Source organism: Diuraphis noxia, unplaced genomic scaffold, assembly GCF_037042655.1.
Source record: "Diuraphis noxia isolate RWA-SAM2 unplaced genomic scaffold, SU_Dnox_SAM2 contig0005, whole genome shotgun sequence".
In the NCBI taxonomy this organism is placed as follows: Eukaryota; Metazoa; Arthropoda; class Insecta; order Hemiptera; family Aphididae; genus Diuraphis; species Diuraphis noxia.
The window spans coordinates 38,944,739-38,965,818 of NW_028301715.1; the positions used below are offsets into that span (position 1 = coordinate 38,944,739).

Sequence of the window (21,080 nt, forward strand, 5' to 3'; positions counted from 1 at the left end):
ATAGTATCAGTGCAATGTTAGATTATAAAAGAATCAAGAGTAAAGTTTCTAATAAAAATATTAGAATTATAAAATTTTGTAGACTTTTTATGATTTAAATTAATGATCAATATGCTTTAAAATAATATTTAATGTTAATATTTTATATTATGTTTTATTCATACTTTGTATCTCAAACAACTTATCTTATATTTATATGATTATCATAGACACAATCAAATTAAAGATTATTTTACTAATTTAGACTCTTTGATCGTTATCTTCAACAGCAGTGCTATGCTTGTAACTAACATCAATAACAAACCAATATATTCTGCAGTTTAACAAAATATCTATAGTGTATTTTAATAATAGGTGCTTGAGTACCGTCCATGTAATTTTTTTTTTGATTGCTCACATCACAGGTGTCCCTTTTTGTTATCGTGTTCTCAGGTAGTCTCCGATGGCAAATGGTTAACAAACAGTTGAAAGAAACAGGCTCTGATGGGAGGATTACATGTCCAAAGAATTGTGGTAGCCACTATAAAAGTAAAAGTGGTTTGTACAATCATCTCAAATATGAATGTGGCATCGATCCGCAGTTCAAATGCAATTATTGCGGAAAAAGCTTTGCTCGTCATAGTAATATGCGAAGACACATGCTTGTCCACTTGCCAGGTTCTGTGAAAAAGGAGGTTGAAGATGATAATTGCAATCCTTTATGGTTTTACAACACTGATTCCCAATAATCCTTATTCATACAAATGATTTTAAATTTTGTTATAATAAATAGGATTTATAAGTTCTAGAATATGCATTAACGCATCAAAAATTCCATAGTAAACCAACCCAAAAGTGTTTTTTTATACAAATGTGGAAATTTTATTTTTTGAGAAAGCTCAAATTATTAATTTTATCATTATTAATAACTTAGCATATTAAAATTAATATTAAAAATGTTGAAATATAAATTGATTTTAATTACATAAACTAAAAATATTCCGTTGGCTATAAACTTAATTAAAAAAAAATTTGAATTATTAATTATGGTGTGTGATAATGTAGAAAGGTGAAAAAATGTGTGTTTTTATTAATTACGTTAAAATTTAGTGTTCAGTAAATATACCAGAAACATATGCAATTACAAAATATTAAAATCATTAAAAATTGTCTATAAAATTTAATTAAATAGAAATTCAGAAACAATAATTTATATTATTTATTATATTACATTACAACACAAAGTTTATTATATATTCTTGTCAAGGCTTTAATAATTTCACTACTTAATTTCTTTATAGAATTTTGATTGTTATGTTATAACTTATACCTATTTTTGATGAATTTTAGAAAACTTGCATATTATATTTTAGAATCCATTGATATATTTTTTATTATTATTTTCTATTATTATTTTCTATTATTGTAATTAATTAATTTAATTTAAAAAAAATACATGAATATTGTTTAGTAATTGATAATGAATTTGTTATATTGTTTTTTTTTTCAAAAAAATTATTCTGTTATAGTTTTTTTTTTATAATTTTTGATGATCACAAAGTTTACATGTTTAACTGTTTAATTTTTCATTTATTTGTCCAATGTTGTGCTTGAATGTTATGGTATAACTATTTTGTTATTGTTATAATTTTGACTCATTATAAAAATTAGAATATATCATTGTTATTGATATTGTTATTATTGTTATTATTCAGTTGAAATATTTTATTAATTTGTTAAATCAGGATAAAATATTATTTTACTTACCTAATTGATTGTTATCTTAATAAGGTATATCAATTGTTTTATATACACGTTATTCATTGTTTATTGTTGATTGTTTAAACTAATTTTATATAAAGTAACTCCATAATCATAATTTACTATTACAACATTTTAAAATATTTTTTTTAAAACATGTTTGAGCAATTTTCCATGCACATTTATATTTAAAAATTTTTTATATTTATAATTCTATTTCAAATGTTAATATGATATATAGAAATTATATTTAATTAGTAAGAATAGAAAGCTTTTATATTTTTAAAGCTAAACTTCCTTATAGAGGATATGAAAAAAACACAAATCATGGTCAGCCATTATGGCACAATAGATGCATAATAGTCAATATCATAATAACAATGTTGCGATTTTGATTCCAGTTGGAAAATTGACTTTTTTGCATTTTTCCTGAAATAGTTATGTATATAATATTTATTTATACTAATAAACCAATGAAATGTTTGTGATTCTGGCCGGTACGTTTAACTCATAGCATATTGATAACAATTTTTGATAATTTGATGAGGCTCAGAGCTACCATATGTCTTGTTGAACATATAAGTTAACGAGGTTATCAAACACAAGTATAAGTAGCCATATTAGACGTTAAGTTTGAGAATATTAATAATTTATGTTAAGAAGAGATCTATGGTAAACAAATCCAAAATAGTTAAAGAATTTTTTCATGGGTTTTTGTAGTTGATCAACAACTTATAAACTAAATTTTAATTAATCGTACAAAAATGTTTTGGCTAAGTTTGATACTACGTCTTCAGGTACCAAATTAATTTGAGAAGCTTAACTCAATGAGGATAAATATGTAGAATACTAGCTAGTAATAATAAATGTATGTAGTATTTATTGTTAGCTATTTATAATTGTATGATAAAAATAGTAGCCAGTTTTTTATTTCTATTTTGTGTGATTGGTGGAACTTGCAAATTGGTTCATAAGATGATTTCTTCAAAAGAAAAGTTTCATTTGGATAACATGATAATGGCCAAATAGCTTATTTTGTATGTATTTGGTGATGGGTCTGTAGTATAAAAAGTAATTGAAGAATAGCTTATAGAATAAAGAGAAACTTTTAACATAACATTAAAGTTGGATATTAATCAATTACCATTGATTATAACAGAAATTCATATTAACAGGATGCTACACACATAATTGTTGTCTCCATCTTACAAGTGCGTAACATAGCAAATTTACGCTTAGCAGATTACATTTGACTCTTTTGTTTAAAAATTAGAATAAATTGACCTATTATGAATCTTGATGTTAAGAATATTACCTGTATTTATATGTAGGTTTTGACGGTAGCTTTTTAAGTTTTAAAGTGAGTTATGAGCATTTTTAATTTATGCTTTTTTATGATGCATAATTTGCTACAAAATTGAATTATCGCAAAAACTCACATACAAAGACAGATAATGTTCTTAAAATCAAGTTTCATGATTAGTTGATTCACTCTTAATTTTTAAACAAATGTAGCTAAATGTGATCTTTTGAGCGTAAATTTGCTATGTTATACACTTGTAAGACAACAAATGGGTGTGTAACATCCTCTTAAAAATGAAGTAGTTAATGAAAATGAAAATAATAATTGTGAGTTGAGTATGTATGCATAATGTGTTTAGCAATCATGGATTGGCCATTATGGTTTTATATTTTTCTAATTTGGAAGTTGTGAAAAACGAATCCATTCAAATTGCATATGTTTATGTTTTTTTCTGGTTACCTTTAGTTTATGTGATTATATTATTGACGTGTTAATCTTTAATCGAGATATACCATAAAATATAAATTGAAATGTTCACATGATAATTATTAAGCTATTAAAAAAATATAAAATTGTTATTCTCTTATAGTAATTTTATGATAAATTATTTTAGTTATTTTACTGTAGTGTTATTACTTTACACTTTTTTTTGATATATCAATTTTGTAGTTAAAATTATGTTTTTGTTTTAATATAAAATTGTATTATTTATTGATATTCTGAGATAAAAAAATATAACTTAATGTTCTCTATGATAATTTAGTTAATTGGTAGTACATTATTTTATATTTTCAGGTGCTTTGTGTTTTTCATGCACAAAAAGTAACTGCAACAAAGTGTACAAATCAAGAAATGCACTGTATACTCATCAGAAATACGAATGTGGTGTAAAACCAATGTTTAGGTGTACATTATGTATGAAATCGTTTAAACAACCAGGAAGTTATAAATGTCATATGATATCTAAACATAAACAACTTGTTTAAATAAAATAATGTAGTAACTGCTAACTATATTTTAACACATCATGCCATTAATAGTTTGGCAGTTTGACATTTAAAAAATTTAGTTTGTGTTTATAATCTAAATTATAATATTACTTCATTCATTTTTATTTATAGATTAAATAAAGTATAAATGTAATTCTTTTTATGTATAGTATATATTTTTACGAAATAATGAATGATTGTGTATTTGTATTATTTCTTTTAAAACAGAATCTTAAGCACAATAGCATATCAATTATGTCTATATACTGATGTATTTTATATTTTTATCCATTAGTATATTGCAAACAATGTCAAATTGCTTAACATGTTATTATTAGTTCCATTTCTTTTTAGATACTTGTAGTATCCTACAAATAAAATATAATTTTTAGTTTTATTATATTATTTAACTTGATTTCTTGAAATACACTATTAATTTAAAATGTTTTAATAAATTGCTTTTGCTTACTTTTCTGACCATACATGAAGAAAATAATTTCAAATCAAAGTATGAAATAATGTATTTATTTTTCTGGTTTCTATATAGATATAATACAAATTGTGACTAAAGCAAATATTCACCAATGTCCAAATGAAAAGTGCGGTCGAAAATTTAAAATGCAGCGATCGTTAGGGGCTCATCTAAAATATGAATGTGGACTTGAACCTCAATTTCATTGTGTTATATGTAATAAGAGCTTTAAACAACAGTTCACTTATAAGACGCATATGATTAATGCACATCAAAAAACTATACTCAATTAATTTAATATTTATTTTTAAACTACTTTGTCCACAACTTCTATCTAACTTAGATTTATTTTTCTTCTACAACACAAATAATTGTTTAACCATAATAATTTAAACTGTATGTATCTAATTTATAACGATTTTAGATTTGTAGATATTAGTGATTTGTGTAAATAAAGTTTTACTGATGGATTCATCAAAATTCTTAGATAATTGCTCAATGTAAAATGGCTGAAAAAATATTAAATAAATGAGTAGTCTATGTTAAAAAAATAGCATTTATTATCATAATTTTTTTTTTTTATGTTTTATTTTAAATTATAACAATATAATAATTATTTCCCTTTTAAATATTTAATTTTATAATTAAAATTAGACTATTTTATTGAACAATTATAATAGTTAAGTAAAACAAAAAGTTTATTTGCCTTATCTTTCAATCCAAAGCAAATAGTTAGCGAATAAAATATGTCATATATGAGGTTGTATGTTTTATTGTACTCCTACTAAGTTTTTACTATGTATACTTTATGTATTTACCCTCCCATTTTTATTTCTTCCACATTTCAATATATAACTAAATTATAATTTTATAATTTACATAACTATTTGTATACTTAATGGAAATTGATAATCTATGTATAATGTATGATGTAAATCTTCTTATGTATCTTTTTTTACTACTAAATGAAGGGCTATTATAAAAGTTCCAACCTGTATTAGTTTTCTTGCATTTTAAAACTACATACTATTATCTGATTCTCAAACTAGCCCTTTAGTTGGCAATACTTTCATTTTCAAATATTTCTATCATCTTAAAAATACACTTTTCATATTGATATATCAACTCCATGAATATTTGTATCTCTATGAATTCCTAGGTATATTGATATTATTGGCAACAAGCACTTTTATTCCTCATCTAAATTCATTTTAACAAATATTTTCTTTCAGATAGGTACTTCAGTAGTTCTATTCTAATTAATTTCTGCTACAAAGTATATAATCCACTTATAAAGTTTGAAATCTCGAAGAGAACATTTTCTAAAATTTTGTTTCTGTATTTAATTTCTCCTAAAATGTCTAGTAATCCATTGGTTTAGGCATTAAAAATTAGCATTCTTCAGTACCTGCTATCTCAATACTTGTTTGAATTGAGTCTGAATATTTTTTATACACTTCCATACAGCTTTTAATATTTAAAAATGTATTTACTATTAATTTTATTGTTGTCCTGTGTAATGGTTGAAATACAATAATTTTTATAAAAATTTGTAGGTGGTGAAACTGTATAAAGTATATTATTCAATTTATTGTAAGATACCCATATTATAACAATAATAATTGTGTTATTATATTAAAAAAATAAGCATGTAGTCAATTTTGTATTTGATTTTAATTTCTTAAACCTAACAAATATAATATGTATAATTCCTACAGTTAATTATATTAATCAATTTTAGTATTTTATAGTAAGAAATTTACAATTTTCATGAATTTGTAAATGGGTGTTTTAAACTTTTTTTATTTCAAATAACACTTAATATTAGTACAAGTCAGGTGCCGTGTAGCCAGGAATATTTAATAGAGGGTTTTATTTTAATTTTTAAATAAAACTTTGGTGGGAGAAGGGCTGTTCACAAAACTAACTTATTTTAATATCCAAAACTAGTCAATGCTGGCTATGCAATTGGTACATATAATAAAATTTAAAATTGTTGGTACAACACAATATTTTATTAAAATAATAATAGCATACATCCGGTTCTTCTTCTTCTTTCGTGTCGTTCAGATCTCGGTCATTCAAAAAGCCCCGACTGCTGCCGCTTTGTCATTTGCCAGGTATAGGTCATTTTCATCACAAGTAGTTCCTATTAGAGGGCATTGTAGTAGGTGGCCCATTGTCTGTATTTCACCACATTTGCAGTTGGTTGTGTCGTCTTCTCCTAATATTTTCCATTTCTTGAGTGTAGTTTTGCATCGTCCAACTCCTGTTCTTAAACGATTTAATGCTTTCCATATACATCTGGTTAAGGGTGTACACAAATTACATTTAATGGTAGAAGGATTTAAAAACCAGCCAAACCAATAAAATTAAAAGATAAATAATCAAAAACTGTTTTTGTATAGAATTTTTTTTTTTTTTTTTGACTGTAATCCCAGGACCTTCTTATGTTAGTGCTTGTTTAGTGTATATTTTAATTAGATATTTATAATGTTTATGTGAAATTGGAAAAATAATCAAAAAAATTTGTTTTAGTTATATTAGTTAAATTTTGTATAAAAAAAATTAAAATACATAATGTTTTTAAAAACTGTGTTACCTTTAAGTTAATTAAGTTACATATTTAAAATTATTTCTGCTTAGGTTAGCTTTGCTTTTAATTTGTGTTTCAAAAAAGTGTAATGATTGCATTTGTGAATATTCATAATAATACATACAAATATTTTTTTTTTTAACTTTATATTCTTTAACTAAAATATAAATATATTATTTTTGATTTTAGATATTCCCAAGGTTATTTATAAGTGTCCAAATGCTGGCTGTACACGGTCGTATAAAACAAAACCAGGAATATATACTCATTTAAAGGACGAATGTGGTGTAGAACCTAAATTTCGATGTAAGCATTGTTTGAAAGCGTTCAAACGGAAATGGTCATTCCAATCTCATATACTACATGTACACAGATCACTTATTGCATTTAACAAAGAAATGGTTTGTGATGAAGATACACCAGTTATGTTTGACTCTTACAAAGATTCTAAAACACATAATTAAGATAATTTATATTATTTGTTCAAATAATAATGTATTCCTTTATGTATTGATTATTAGTATCAGATAGGTATGTAAATAAAGAATTTTAAGGTATCATGTTTAAAGTATTTAATGTGTGTGTAAAATGCTATAAAATAGATCAATTAGATAGCATAACTATTTTTCATTAGTTATACCTTCTACATATAAACATTTTGATTTAAACAATTGTTTTAGTATACTATTTAATTTTTCTTTTAAATATAAATATTTTTTTTATAAGCATAATTTTATATTGGTATGAAAATTAGATCATTAAAAGTAACATGAGCACTTTATATGAACCATTTCAAATGTACAAATTGTCCTTGTAAAATAAAATAAATAAATAAAATACATACTTTTGATTACAATTTAACAGTGTATGCTTGTTTCCCAATATTATTTTGTATTTTATTTTCATTATTTGCATCTATTTTAAATTATTTATATTTGTATACATGTACACCATTCAAATTAAGTATAATATAAGGTACTAGATAGTAATCCTACAGTTAGTTGAACTTTTATTAAATCCATACTTATTGCCTTACTTCATCAACTTACAAAATATATAAATGCATTTTAGATGGTGAAGATGTATTTTTCTGTTCCAACAAATGTGGCCGAAAATATAAGTCAAAAACAGCGTTGTATACTCATCTTAAATATGAATGTGGAGTAGACCCACAATTTCACTGTCAAGTGTGTCATAAAAGTTATAAGCATAAATGTACATTTAAAGTTCATATGATTCGAGATCATGGAATTGTTTTGTAATAATATCGCGAGTCACATATAACACTAACTTAAAATTTGTATTCAATAAAACACATATAATTGTATGTATTAATTTTGATTTTCACTCAACTATGAGTAGTACTTATGAAACAAATTTTAGACACTTGTTGGCATATGGTATGAGGTATATATTTTTGATTTATTTATTTGTCTTTTAGTGAAATAGTCCAATGTGTAGTTTACTGACAAATCAGTAAAGCATGATTAAGCATATACCTTTTTTAGCAATACAATTAAGCTTAGGACATTTTATGAGACATTGTTACATTCAAATTGTCAACATTTTGCAGTTTATTTTTTTCATGTATTATTACGCCAATATTATTGTAATAGCAAACTAAAACTAGTCACAAACTGTGAGTGGAGCCTAGCTTAATCCACAATGTTACTGATTTATGAATTATAGATGTATATTTTTGTTCATTATTATCGCTATGAACAGTACAATGTGTTAATAGTAAATAATTATAAGTAACGTTTAAATTAAGAATTATTAAGGACAAAATACCTATAATCTATATTTGATTAAAAAAAAATTAAGTGAAATGTCCATTTAGCAATTATTTTATTGGAGGCTTTTAACCCTAACCACATTTTAAATTATTATAATCATTTCAATAAATATTTTTTGTATAATATAAATACAACATTGCAGAATTTTTTTGTGCTCAATCGTGTAGGTTTTCTTTTATATTTCCATGTCCTTTGATACACCAACAAATTTGCTCAATCATAAAAAATATGTTTTATGCTCAATTGTGTTGTAGCCTGACAAATGGCCATCTAAGATAAAGTGTTAAATATAGAATTTGTAATCTACTGATAACCAATATTTACATTATATATAATAATACTTAAATTTCATTAATGTGATAATATTGATTAAAGATAAATTGGCTGTTCTACACATTTACCTATTATAATTACAAACACAGAACATTACTTTGGAAAAAGTTAAGTGTATTGAATATTAAAACCTTTTAATTAAAAATAGACATAATAATATGGTTTTTCAAAAAAAGAATATTGATGGCATTGGATGTGATGGGTAAACTACTTGAAATGACCAGGACTAGTAATAAAAGACATTTGGACTGCACTTTTAAAAAATGTGAATGAAGTGATGAATGATATCAGACACATCAATTCACAAAAGAAATCCAATTTTTACTTGCATAGGCTTCTAAAGTAAACGTCATACTAATTCAGCTCTAACAGTAATAATAAGACTTTCCTGGTACTGGGCATATATGGCTTACTAAAAAATAAATGGTGCAGCAATCATCCTATCCAATAAAAACTAAAATATTTGATGATTGGTTTTATCATATTTAAAGATAAACCTAACATGTGTTGTCACCGTCTTACAAGTGCATAGCAAATTTTACGCTCAGCAGATCACATTTAGCTCCGTTCACGTTTAAAATTTAAAATGAGTTTACATTTTATAAAAATTAAAGGTAAAATTATTATAGAGGGATTCTCATAGGCTTTTTATTTTATTTTAATTTTATAGCGAATTATGAGTATTTTGAAATTTAAAATTGTTTGTGTATCTTAAAATACTCATAACTCGCTTTAAAATTTTTTTTTTTTTGGGGGGGGGAGGTCTGTGTACACAATAAGTTGTTAGATTTTCAACTTCAGTAACTTTTCCGGTTAGAATGTGAATCTAGTTGATGCGTTGGGAAGGTCAAATTTTGGAATACCCAAAAATTTTCAAAATCACTGGAAAAAACAAAAAAAAAAAATAAGGAAAAACTGGGAACTCGATTTTAGATATTGATGTAACTCTAAAACAAGTCACCATAGACACATGCAATTTTCACTGAATGTTTATTCTGGAAAATATATGCACACATCAAAATATTTTAAAGTTATTTATAGACATTTGAAATTTGCAATCTTTGTAGTTTTTTTTGTTTATAAATGACAATAAAATTTTATTTGTGTGGTAAAAAAGCTTCAAAATTTAATACAAGGCTCCATGTATATTGTTACAATTTGTAGTTAAAAAACTTAAAAAAACATAATCACAATTTTTTTTAATAAGCATTAAAATTTATTATTTTAACAAAATAAGATAAAATCACAAAAATTTGCAATTTATATTAAGTTAGAAATTTTAAAACTTTATCTTTTTAAATCTAAGATTTTTAAAAATCCAATAAGTTTTTATTTTACAGTAAGCTATGTGTTTGTAAGACAGAGAGAATCTAATTTTAATTAATGAGAGGTTGATAATGTAATGATTATTTCATGATTTATATACAAAGTTAGAAGAATGAGTCAATTATTGGTTTTGTCTATATGTTTTTATAACATTATTAATTTCTTGTTTTAAAACATGTAAAACCACTATGGATATATTTTTATACATATTATTTGGAATGAACATTATGTATATATACTATATCACTACTTTAGTGATAACCTGATAAACTGATATTTAATTAAAAAAATAAAAATATGGAATTTTTTTTTTGTTCTTTAGCAGCTTCACTATTAGTGCTCAATATCTAGAGGAAAATTCATTTTTTTATAATCATAAATAAATATTTTTTTATGTTTTATTTTAATATATATTGGTTTTTTTTGTTATATATCATATACAATTTTATAAATGAAAAAGCTAAGTTATGTTTATTGATTAAAATAACAGTATCCCTTGTTATGTTTTGTATTACATCCAGGAGAAGTTTATAAGTCATGATTTGTACCTTATATATTTATGTAAATTGTAATATTTCATATCCTTATAAGAGTCCACGGTAGTTTATAATTTATAGTTTTAATGCGTGTTTATAGATTGTACTTGGATTTTTAATTTAACTCAAGTACCTAATTTATATTTAATATTTTATTCTTTAGATGGCTGGGTGCTAGAAACCGATGGCTTGGGTTGTTTATTCTACTGTCCAAAAATGTGTGGTCGTAAATATAAATCAAAAAGAGCTGTAAAACTACATATGAAGTACGAGTGTGGGGTTAAACCTCAGTTTCAATGTAACATTTGTGGTAGAAACTTTAAGCAACCAGTTCACCATAAAAGTCACATGCTTGCTATTCATAAGATTTTGATAATAAATAAATACAGATAGTTACAGTTACAATATTATAGCAACGATAAAATTAATACATCCATGATTTTAATTAATTTAGTATACATTAATATTAGTCATTTTTTTCTTTAAATATATGATTCATGTATTTAACTTAACATAATATGTACTTACTGAAAAAAATATTTTAAGTGTTCATAAAATGAATGTGGATGTGACAACTAGTTAATAAAATTGTAAATCAAAAGGTGGATGCTATCAATTCTATGTTCCTCTATAATTAAATTCCTTTTTTCAAAATTATACAAATAGTAGTTTTTTTATTTATGATAATAAATATATTATTTTCCCTTGTCATGTCCTGTGTTTCATATTAAAATTTTATTAAAATTTAGTATATTATCATATATAAACATTATAAAAAAAAAGTTATATTTTAGCCAAATATTCTAGTTATTGCATACTGTTTTATTTATAATTGTCCAAAAATGATATCCAAGCATCCAGATATTTCTTTATGTTTTAATCCCATACATTGTTTTAAATAAAACTTATACATACCTAATTTTAATTAAATAATAAATTCAGTTTTACTTATAACACATTTAAACCTTAGTGCTCAGTCTTTTATTGAATTTGCATATTTTTATTTCATGATGACTGGCAATCAAACCTATAATAAATACATAATAACAACATAATTTACTTAAAGTATATATTTATTTTTTCGTATTTATAATTTTAATTACATATTTTAATTAATATGTATCTAACCCAATATGTATTATTCACATTTTCTGGGTTATTTGGATCTACCTGAGAAATTTGTATTATAAATAAATTGAACATTTTGTATTAAATTTATTTAGTATTATTATTAACAATTATGTTATATTCATGAAAAAGAAAACAGTGATAATTAATTATACTAAACTATATTATACTAAGAATATTTTAATACAATTCTAATTAGTAATAATAAATTCAATACAAAATAATCCAGAAAACGAATTTGTTTCCAATATATTTTTTAATTGACCGATATTCCATATTTTCTGTACATATTTGGTGTTAATGCATATTAGTATTATTTTCAATACAATAAGTTGTTAGCTTTATTTATCACTTTACATTGCATAATATCTATGAAAACTTTCAATAGTAGATTCAATAATCGGTGAAGAATACAGTTAAAACCTCTGTTTTGATGTCTTGTACAATATGGTATGCACTATTCAGACAATATAAATTAATGTAAAACATTGTTGAGAGAAAAATATTTGTTGTGGAGGAGAAATGTAGACTTACCAAATGTCTTAAATTATTTTTAATTATGTTATTGTTATAATATTTATAAGTTTTAGATAATTTGAGTCTGTTAAAATTATCCATTACCAAAATATTGAAGTTAAGGTCACCTGATTAGGATAAGGAGGGTACGTATTTTAATATGTAGAGGATAAATTTTGCTTGGGCTTACATTAATTAATAATTTTTTTTTTAAATACATTTAATCTTTTTAATCTATTATAAAACGTATAAAATTATTTCAGATTGTACTTTATTAAATTGTTTAAGATGTGGACGTAAGTATAAGCACAAGTCTACTTTAAACGCGCATTTAAGATATGAATGTGGCGTTGCACCAAAGTTTCAGTGCAGTATATGCAGTAAAATGTTCAAACATAAATCACATCTAAAAAGTCATGTAATATCGGTTCACAAAATTATTATTATTTGAAAAAAAAAGCAAAAACAATCTATTTATTTATTAGTTGACCATATTTAGAAAGGCTGAGTGCAACAATGGTCTAAGCCACATCAAAAGATTAATAGGCATAATTAAGTGTTAATAGGCTATCTTTACATCATCATGGAACATCAAATATATTGATGCAAGTAATGCAACAACATAATACTATGACTATGTTCTAAGTTTCAAAACATTGTCACAGCCAACTTGTGTACAGAGGCATGACATACTACTCGGCAGTTTTATAGATAATTAACTGGATATAAGGCACTGTTGCCTGTTAGTATTTAACCCCTCTTAATATTATTTTATTTCTTAAATATATCTTATCTTCCACATAATTTTAATTAATTAGCTTGATAATTATTAAGTAATATTATATGTGTATAGTATCTAGTATATTTATCATAGTAAGGTAATACATAAAAGGAACATGATTGATAATTATTTGAATCAAGTTTTTATTTCAAAATTTTTATTTTGAGTTTTTTTGTTATGAAGGTAAGTATTTATTTGATTTTGAAAATTATTTAATATTAAATATCTAATATCTAAATTGTTATAATATATTCAATTAAGTTTACTTAAATTGTGTATCTATTAATACAAAGTGCATATAGTTTAATTACATTTTTGGAAAAAAATCTTGCAATACAAACAGAAAATTAAGAGCACAATGTAATGGATTACAATTTATTTTCTTTATTATTAAGCTTTTATTTTAAAATTTTTGAATTAGAAATTTGTTCCTAATATTAATGATATCAAACTTTTTATAATTATATATTTGTTAATCTAATCTATTTTAATAAAAATAATATTTATGCTACGATATAAATTTATTATTACACTATAAAAGTCAAAATTGTAATGCATATTATTTTCATTAGTATAATATAATTGTAAGGTTTTTTTTAAACTAATTTATAAAATAGCAGTGTTAATTAAAAATACATATTTAATTAAATTTGTTAATAAAAATTGTGTATAAGTATTATTATTTCTGTTATAAAGGTATTATAAAAATTAATAATTTAAATGAATTTGGTATTAATTCAATTCATTTTTGTATATTTTGATAAGGGTATTTAAAAAGACCAAGAGATTTCCGATCTTATTGCTATATTACAACAAATATTGAATATCTAGTAAACACTTATTGATTTAAAAGAGTGAGGATTAACAAAAGTTTTGGTTTAGAAAGCTTATTATAATTTTAATAAGTGTTTTTTTTTTTGGAACCCATTAACACAAATAATAGCTTATAAGAGCTAAGTTATGTCAATGTTAAGTATATTTGTATAGTATTATACTAAATTAACTATATTTTGATAAATTACTTTACTAAAGTATTATTTAGTAGACTTAATTTAAAATCTGTAGATAAAACTACTTAGAATTTTTGAAGTATTTATTCTGCTCCCAAAAAATCAGAAAATATAGATAGAATATAATTGTAAAATCATTATATATTTGTTTGAAAAAGAATCTAAAATTGATTACCCATATTCACTAAATCTTAGTGATAATATTTTAAATGCATACTCTTTATAAATATTATGATTATTTATGTAATTTATATCTACTTGCACTTAAACTTAATGGTATAAAGTTTATCATCAAAAAGTTTGATAAATTTTATGATGGTGTTTTATATAAATAAAACTATGGAGATTTAATAATATTGTTTTTAGTTAGTTTTTAAACTATTAATAATAAATCAGACTGTTTCATAATTTTTACACATTCAAGGGTTTCCCAAAAAAAAAACTATATACTATATTACAATAATGATTATTTTCATGTTATGCCAATATGCTATTAAAATATTAAAGTCATTATGATGGTAGTTTACAATCTATCTAGTGAACAGTGGTATAAAATACAACATGTTTATTACATGTCATAGAGAACTATATAGATTCTTTAAACACCATTTTAAAACAATTGTAGTAATGTGTTTATTGACAATTAATTATATACATTCTGAATTTTTATAATTTTTTACTATATTTAAAATTTTTATGATTTCTATGGATTCTCATTCAATATTAGTAAGTTACTGTTATGTAATATTCATAAATAAGAGTACGCGCTATCCATGCATTTTTTGTCTCTGTCTTATATATTTACAACATGGTAAATTTTGGTTCATTTGTTTCTATAATGTTTTGTTAGTTTTTGATATTAGAGGGAATTGACTTACCATCAAACTTTTAAATAAGAACATTATGTACGTTGAGCGTTGGCTTATATTCAAGCAAGATATAAGTATTTTTAATTTATAACATTTCACATACATTTCATTATCTTGCTTTAAAATTAAAATATTGAATAAAAACTGACTCTTAAGCATAGATAATGTTTTTATCTAAAAGTTTGATGATAACTCAGTTCATTTTAATATTATTATTAAAGGTTTATTATTAAACTAGTGGATGAAAATTTAGTATGTTGTGCATGTGTGAGACGTAGACAACAAATACATGGACAGCATCCTTTTAAGATCATCAATAACATTTAAACTTTTTTTGCAAAGAAAAAGTAAAAGATTTTCCAGAAAAAAAAATAGTAGTATACTAGTCTTATTTTATAGTTGTACATTGGCTATATTTGCCAAGGACCACTAGTAGTATACAATTTGAAGACAAACTTAATTTTTGTAAAACAATTGGGTTTTTTTTTGTGAATACTATTGAATATTTTTTATATTAGATAAATATTTGTGCTTTATATAATAATTTTTATTATAATTTTAGCATGTGCACGTTTTTTTTTTTACTGAGTATTAATAAAAACATTGTAATATTATATGTTTGCTGGTCAATTTAGTATAGATATATATTATATATTTATCAGTTTATGTATACATTAAGTCTGGAACCATTAAATTTGTTTGCAGGTAAATATACGTGTCCAAACTATAATTGTGATCGAGAGTATGTTCATCGCCCTTCCTTATTAAAACATTTAAAATTTGAATGTGGCGTTAGCCCAAAATTTCACTGTCAAATTTGCGACAAGTACTTCAAACAGCCAATCAGCTATAAAATGCACATGGGCAATAAACATAGCAAAATTAGTTTTAATTTATAAAGCTAAAAATGTATTTATGTATATTAGCATACCCCTTGAATCTTGATGTTAATCATTTGTCTCATTTGTCTCTAGTTCCTAATGTATACAATAAAAGAACATAATTTAAAGATAATGTATATGATTGTACAAATATATAATTATTAAATAAATGTTGGAATATTTTTTTTCTTACTAAAAAAAGAAGATATATATACAACTTTGTATATTCTCTGAAAATTTGCATGAAAAAGTCTCCATTTAATATTAATTAGACTGATATTTTAATGTTCTGTTTAACTTATTATCAGTTTCTATTATGTTTCCTAAAGATTCTTCAACATAATTTTGTTTACCCTGTAAACAGTTATTAGTACATATTTATTATATATTACACATTAGACACCTTTTCATAAATTTATTGGTATGATTTCTATTGGTTATGGTTTAAATAAAAATAATTCAACGACCATTATCTATGCATAAGTACTATTTAAAAAAATATCATTTTATAATTTTAAATTTAGATTTTTTTTTTTTTTGGAAAAGTTATGTCAACTGGTGTTATCAAAATTGAAACAGATATCAATTAACAACATTTTTTTAAATTTATTAAAAAGTGTTGAAAAAATATTAAAATACTGAAAAAGATAGAAAAGTAAAATAATCAAATCAAAATATTTTCCATCTTAGCGCAGTTCAAGCCTTGCTAAGAATTGGCATACATATGTAAAAATTGTATTTATTGATTTCATTATTTTTAATGTAAATACTGTTACCCCTATATCTCAATAAACTCAACTTGCCATTTTAACTATCTTCTCAATTTAAATTTGTATATAATACAAATTTAGACGGCCAGTTAAATAAAAAGAATAACAAATTGTAAAATTACACCTATCATTTTTGTCTTGCTAGTTTATTTTCTATGTGATTCAATCTGTTGATATTGGTGATGAGCGATGACTATAAGTGTAACAAACATTATCAGAACTCATAGATTATATAATTATATATTTGAACATAAATTTTTGTTCCATCAACTGTTCAGATTGGACAAGGGGTAAGATTTTTTAATCACTATTGTCAAAGACACATCTTTATCACATAAGAGAATCTCATAATCACTGCAATAAATTAAAAAAAAAACAAAATTTTATAAATACAAAATATTATGAATTATCACTAATACTACAAGAAAATATTTATAAGTAGTCACTAGCCATGCTCTTTTACCAAGGATATAAAAGATAAATGATTATTTTATGTCTGTTATATTTTTCCAAGTCAAATGTATCAACTATTTTTGTAGTTTATTATACAATATAACTTTAATATTTATTATTATCAAAAGCATTTATTGTCTACATAATCATGGGCTTATCCTCTTATGCTATAAAAAAAATAGAAATCAATCGTTTATGGTTTGTGCAATTATAGTGATAACTTGAAGATTTTCTCTTTTGTTCATTGATACTGCTAGTTTCTACAAGCTGTTTTTTAAATTTATATCAATATGGAATGTCATGTAGGTAGTATCAAATTTGTAAACAAGTAGTTCTAGTAATTTATTCTTGGTCTTAACTTGAGAATAATTTGAAAAAATTCTTAAATTTTAAGCATTTAACTAATTCTTCTCAAAGTTTTGTTTTAGGACTCAATCATCATTTTGATGATCATTATATAACTAAATGATTATTTTTAGTTTTTGGAGTTATTAACATATTCTAAGAGTATTTTCATTGCAACTGTAAGTAATTTGAAAAGTATCATGGTAAATTTACACAACTCCCTTATTTAAAAGAGTTACTGTATAAACTAATTTTGTTTGATAACAATCATGATAATTTATTAAAATTAACTCCTGTTGAAAATGTTAACATTTCTATAATTATTATATGTTAATTCTTGTAGGTACTTTGCTTTTAGGAAGTAGAGCATTGCCAATAACTCTTGACTTTAATTTATGAGTCTTTTTTTTTTTTACATATTTTTGAGTTGCACATTATATTAATTGAATATATTATAATAAATAGGTATATGTATATGTATTTGTATAAGTAATAAGTATAATTAATATATACACATACATACACATATACACATATACATATACATACATACATTTTAGGTGACAGTAGAATGGTTCGACAACCTGACGGTTACTATCACTGCCCTAATGGGTGTGGACGTAAGTATAAGTATAGTCAAGGGTTGTATACCCACCGCAAGTATGAGTGTGGAGTAATTCCGATGTTCCAGTGCATAACTTGTAGAAAATCATTTAAGCAACCAATAAGTTACAAGCTTCACATGAAAAACATGCATAATATATTATTATCTCTCAGTATTCCTGAATGATGTATGTGTTTCATTAAGTTAAATAAAATGTATACATTTCATATTCTGAAGTAAAATATTAGTTTCATAAGAATGTTGGTGTATAATATTGAACAAATATTCATGTTGTTAATTAGCATATTAAGTATAGCTAAATTCTATGACCAGAAATATGTGTATTATTTTCACTTAATCCTCTTTTTTAAACTTATAAACTTTATAAATAAAAAAAAAACTATTAATTTAATACATAACAACTAATCATGTAAACTTTAAAATAATAAACTTCTCCTTTACAAATTACTCCTCAAACCAATGTGGACTTATGGCATTCAATAATGGGGTGCCGCTAAACCCTCCAATATTGCTAAAATCTAATCATTCTAATTTAAGTACCTACAATCTCATAAGAAAATCCCCATACTATGTCTCAAATGAGACTCTCCATAAAAAACTATTTATCCAAAAAAAAAAATGTTACCAAGATTTTCTACAAATGCATGCACTTCAATCTTCACAATCATTATAATTTCTTGATTTCAGAAATATTTATTCCCACTATTCCTGATGATCCCAGAAGATGTCTAAATCAAAAATGGTGTCACAATCTTCTAATAGACTAACTCCCACCAGCACATGTCATGAAATTCCATCAATGGATGACCTCTTCACTTAAGCCCCTTGTCCAAACTGATTTAAATAGTTGTAATTTAATTTAACTTATGTTTTTACTTTATCTGTATCATTTTATCTTTTCTATCTAACTTTTAATCACTTGTACTTATTGTTAATCATTATTTTACAGATTAAAAGTAAAAATAAAATAAATTTAATACATATATTTCAACATTTTTACAAAAATATTGAATTGTACTGAATTTAAAATTAGTGGTTTCATTTAAAATACTAATCAAATCACTAATTATGTAAAAAAAATTTAAATAGTTAAAACATTGATATTATTTATATAGTATTCTAATCATATACAAACATTAAAAAAAAAAAATAAGATCGAGAAAATTAATATTTTAGGATAATGGATTATTGGAATTATTATGTTATTTAAATTGTATTGCTGTTATATATTAATTTATTAGTGCAATGAAAAAACTGTACTTCATTTGTAAGTATTAGTTTTACTATTTTATTTATGTTTAAGTGAACAAATAACTATCTGAAGTTTTGGTCACTCAAAATATGATTATTTTATTACATCAAGTGTGTTATATATTTTTAAATTTGGTGTCAGCTAACCAGCTTGTCAGCTTAAGAAGTTCACTAATAAATCATGAATATCTTGTTAAATTCACTGTGTATTTATTTGTCTAAAACTTATTTTTCTAACAGGACGAACGAGTGCTCTTTTTTCAGAAGACAATAAAGATGACATATTTTGCCCAAATAAATGTGGTCGGAAGTATAAACATAGAGGTAGTGTCGCGAGGCATTTGAAGTTTGAATGTGGTGTAAAACCAAAATTTCAATGCACAATTTGTAGCAAATATTTTAAACAACGCATTAACTTTAAAATACACATGATACGTATACATAGCTATATTTTGTAGTTTATATTGTCTATAGCTATGTTTTAATCAATAATTAATTAACTTTGGCATAGTAGATTCATTACTTATTGTCAGGCTAGATTTTAGATAATGTGTTTATATGAATAAATTATTGGGTAAAAGTATTTCTAAAATGGATTGAATGAAAATATAGCTACAAAAATTAAGTAACCAAAATATTTTCATTTATAATTGTGTTTAATAAGTTGATTAAATATTACAATATGAAATTGGAAATAAATAAATTTTTCTTGTTTGGAGTCTTAATTTTATTAAAATATAGAATCTGTTATTTGATTTTTTGTTTTAGATATGATTTTTTTTTATACCCCAAACTTCCATTTATTTTATTTGTGTATTAATATTAAACAATAGTTTAAGTATATTTTTAGTATTGCTCAATGAACAGACAATGGTTAGTCTGATAAAAATAAAATAAATGTTACTGGGTTAGTAACATATGTATTATGTATACTGAAATATAAAATGCCATATTCCAAATGTATAAAAGTGGTAATATTTTAGAATAAAGGTGATACTTTTAGTGTGCTGGTGGTTTATGATTTTCAAAATCTTATTAAAATAATTATCTAGGTAAAACAATAAAAAGATAACAGAGGTTTAGCTTTGTATTTTCTCAACAAGTCTAAAAAAGCTTTTGACTCTTATTGTTATAGAGTTTATCTGTTATATTATATGTGCCATATCAGTAATATATTATAATATTAAACTGCGTGAATGGTATCAATGATTTGGTTACATTTCTCAAGTTGTATATTGTTTATTCCTTTTATTTTAATTATATATTTTTTAAATAATTATTATTTCTCGTATGGCTTAATTCAACATTAACAGTATTAAAATTTGGTATTGCAAATAATGAAAATATGTTTATTACTATT

General features: G+C 23.5%; 1 protein-coding gene across 38 annotated transcripts in view; it reads left to right on the plus strand.

Annotated features, from left to right (window-relative positions):
* The window catches only part of LOC107162837 (uncharacterized), a 154,858-nt gene that overhangs the window by 76,744 nt on the left and 57,034 nt on the right, over positions 1-21,080 (plus strand). Inside the window, exons 5-6 of one of the 38 annotated variants that reach the window (XM_089228854.1) lie at positions 18,405-18,464; positions 19,157-19,918. The exons of 26 other annotated variants lie outside the window; for them this stretch is intronic. In XM_089228854.1, coding sequence (XP_089084980.1) covers positions 18,405-18,464; positions 19,157-19,236 — 140 coding nt within the window. In that variant the 3' untranslated portion in view covers positions 19,237-19,918. Of the gene's footprint in view, positions 1-432; positions 744-3,838; positions 4,045-4,579; positions 7,046-7,289; positions 7,580-8,171; positions 8,378-11,254; positions 11,500-12,998; positions 13,202-16,100; positions 16,447-18,404; positions 18,650-19,156; positions 19,919-19,960; positions 20,726-21,080 lie in introns of those variants that run through there. 11 more of the 38 variants (XM_015509921.2, XM_089228840.1, XM_015509928.2 and 8 more) reach the window with 11 other exon arrangements.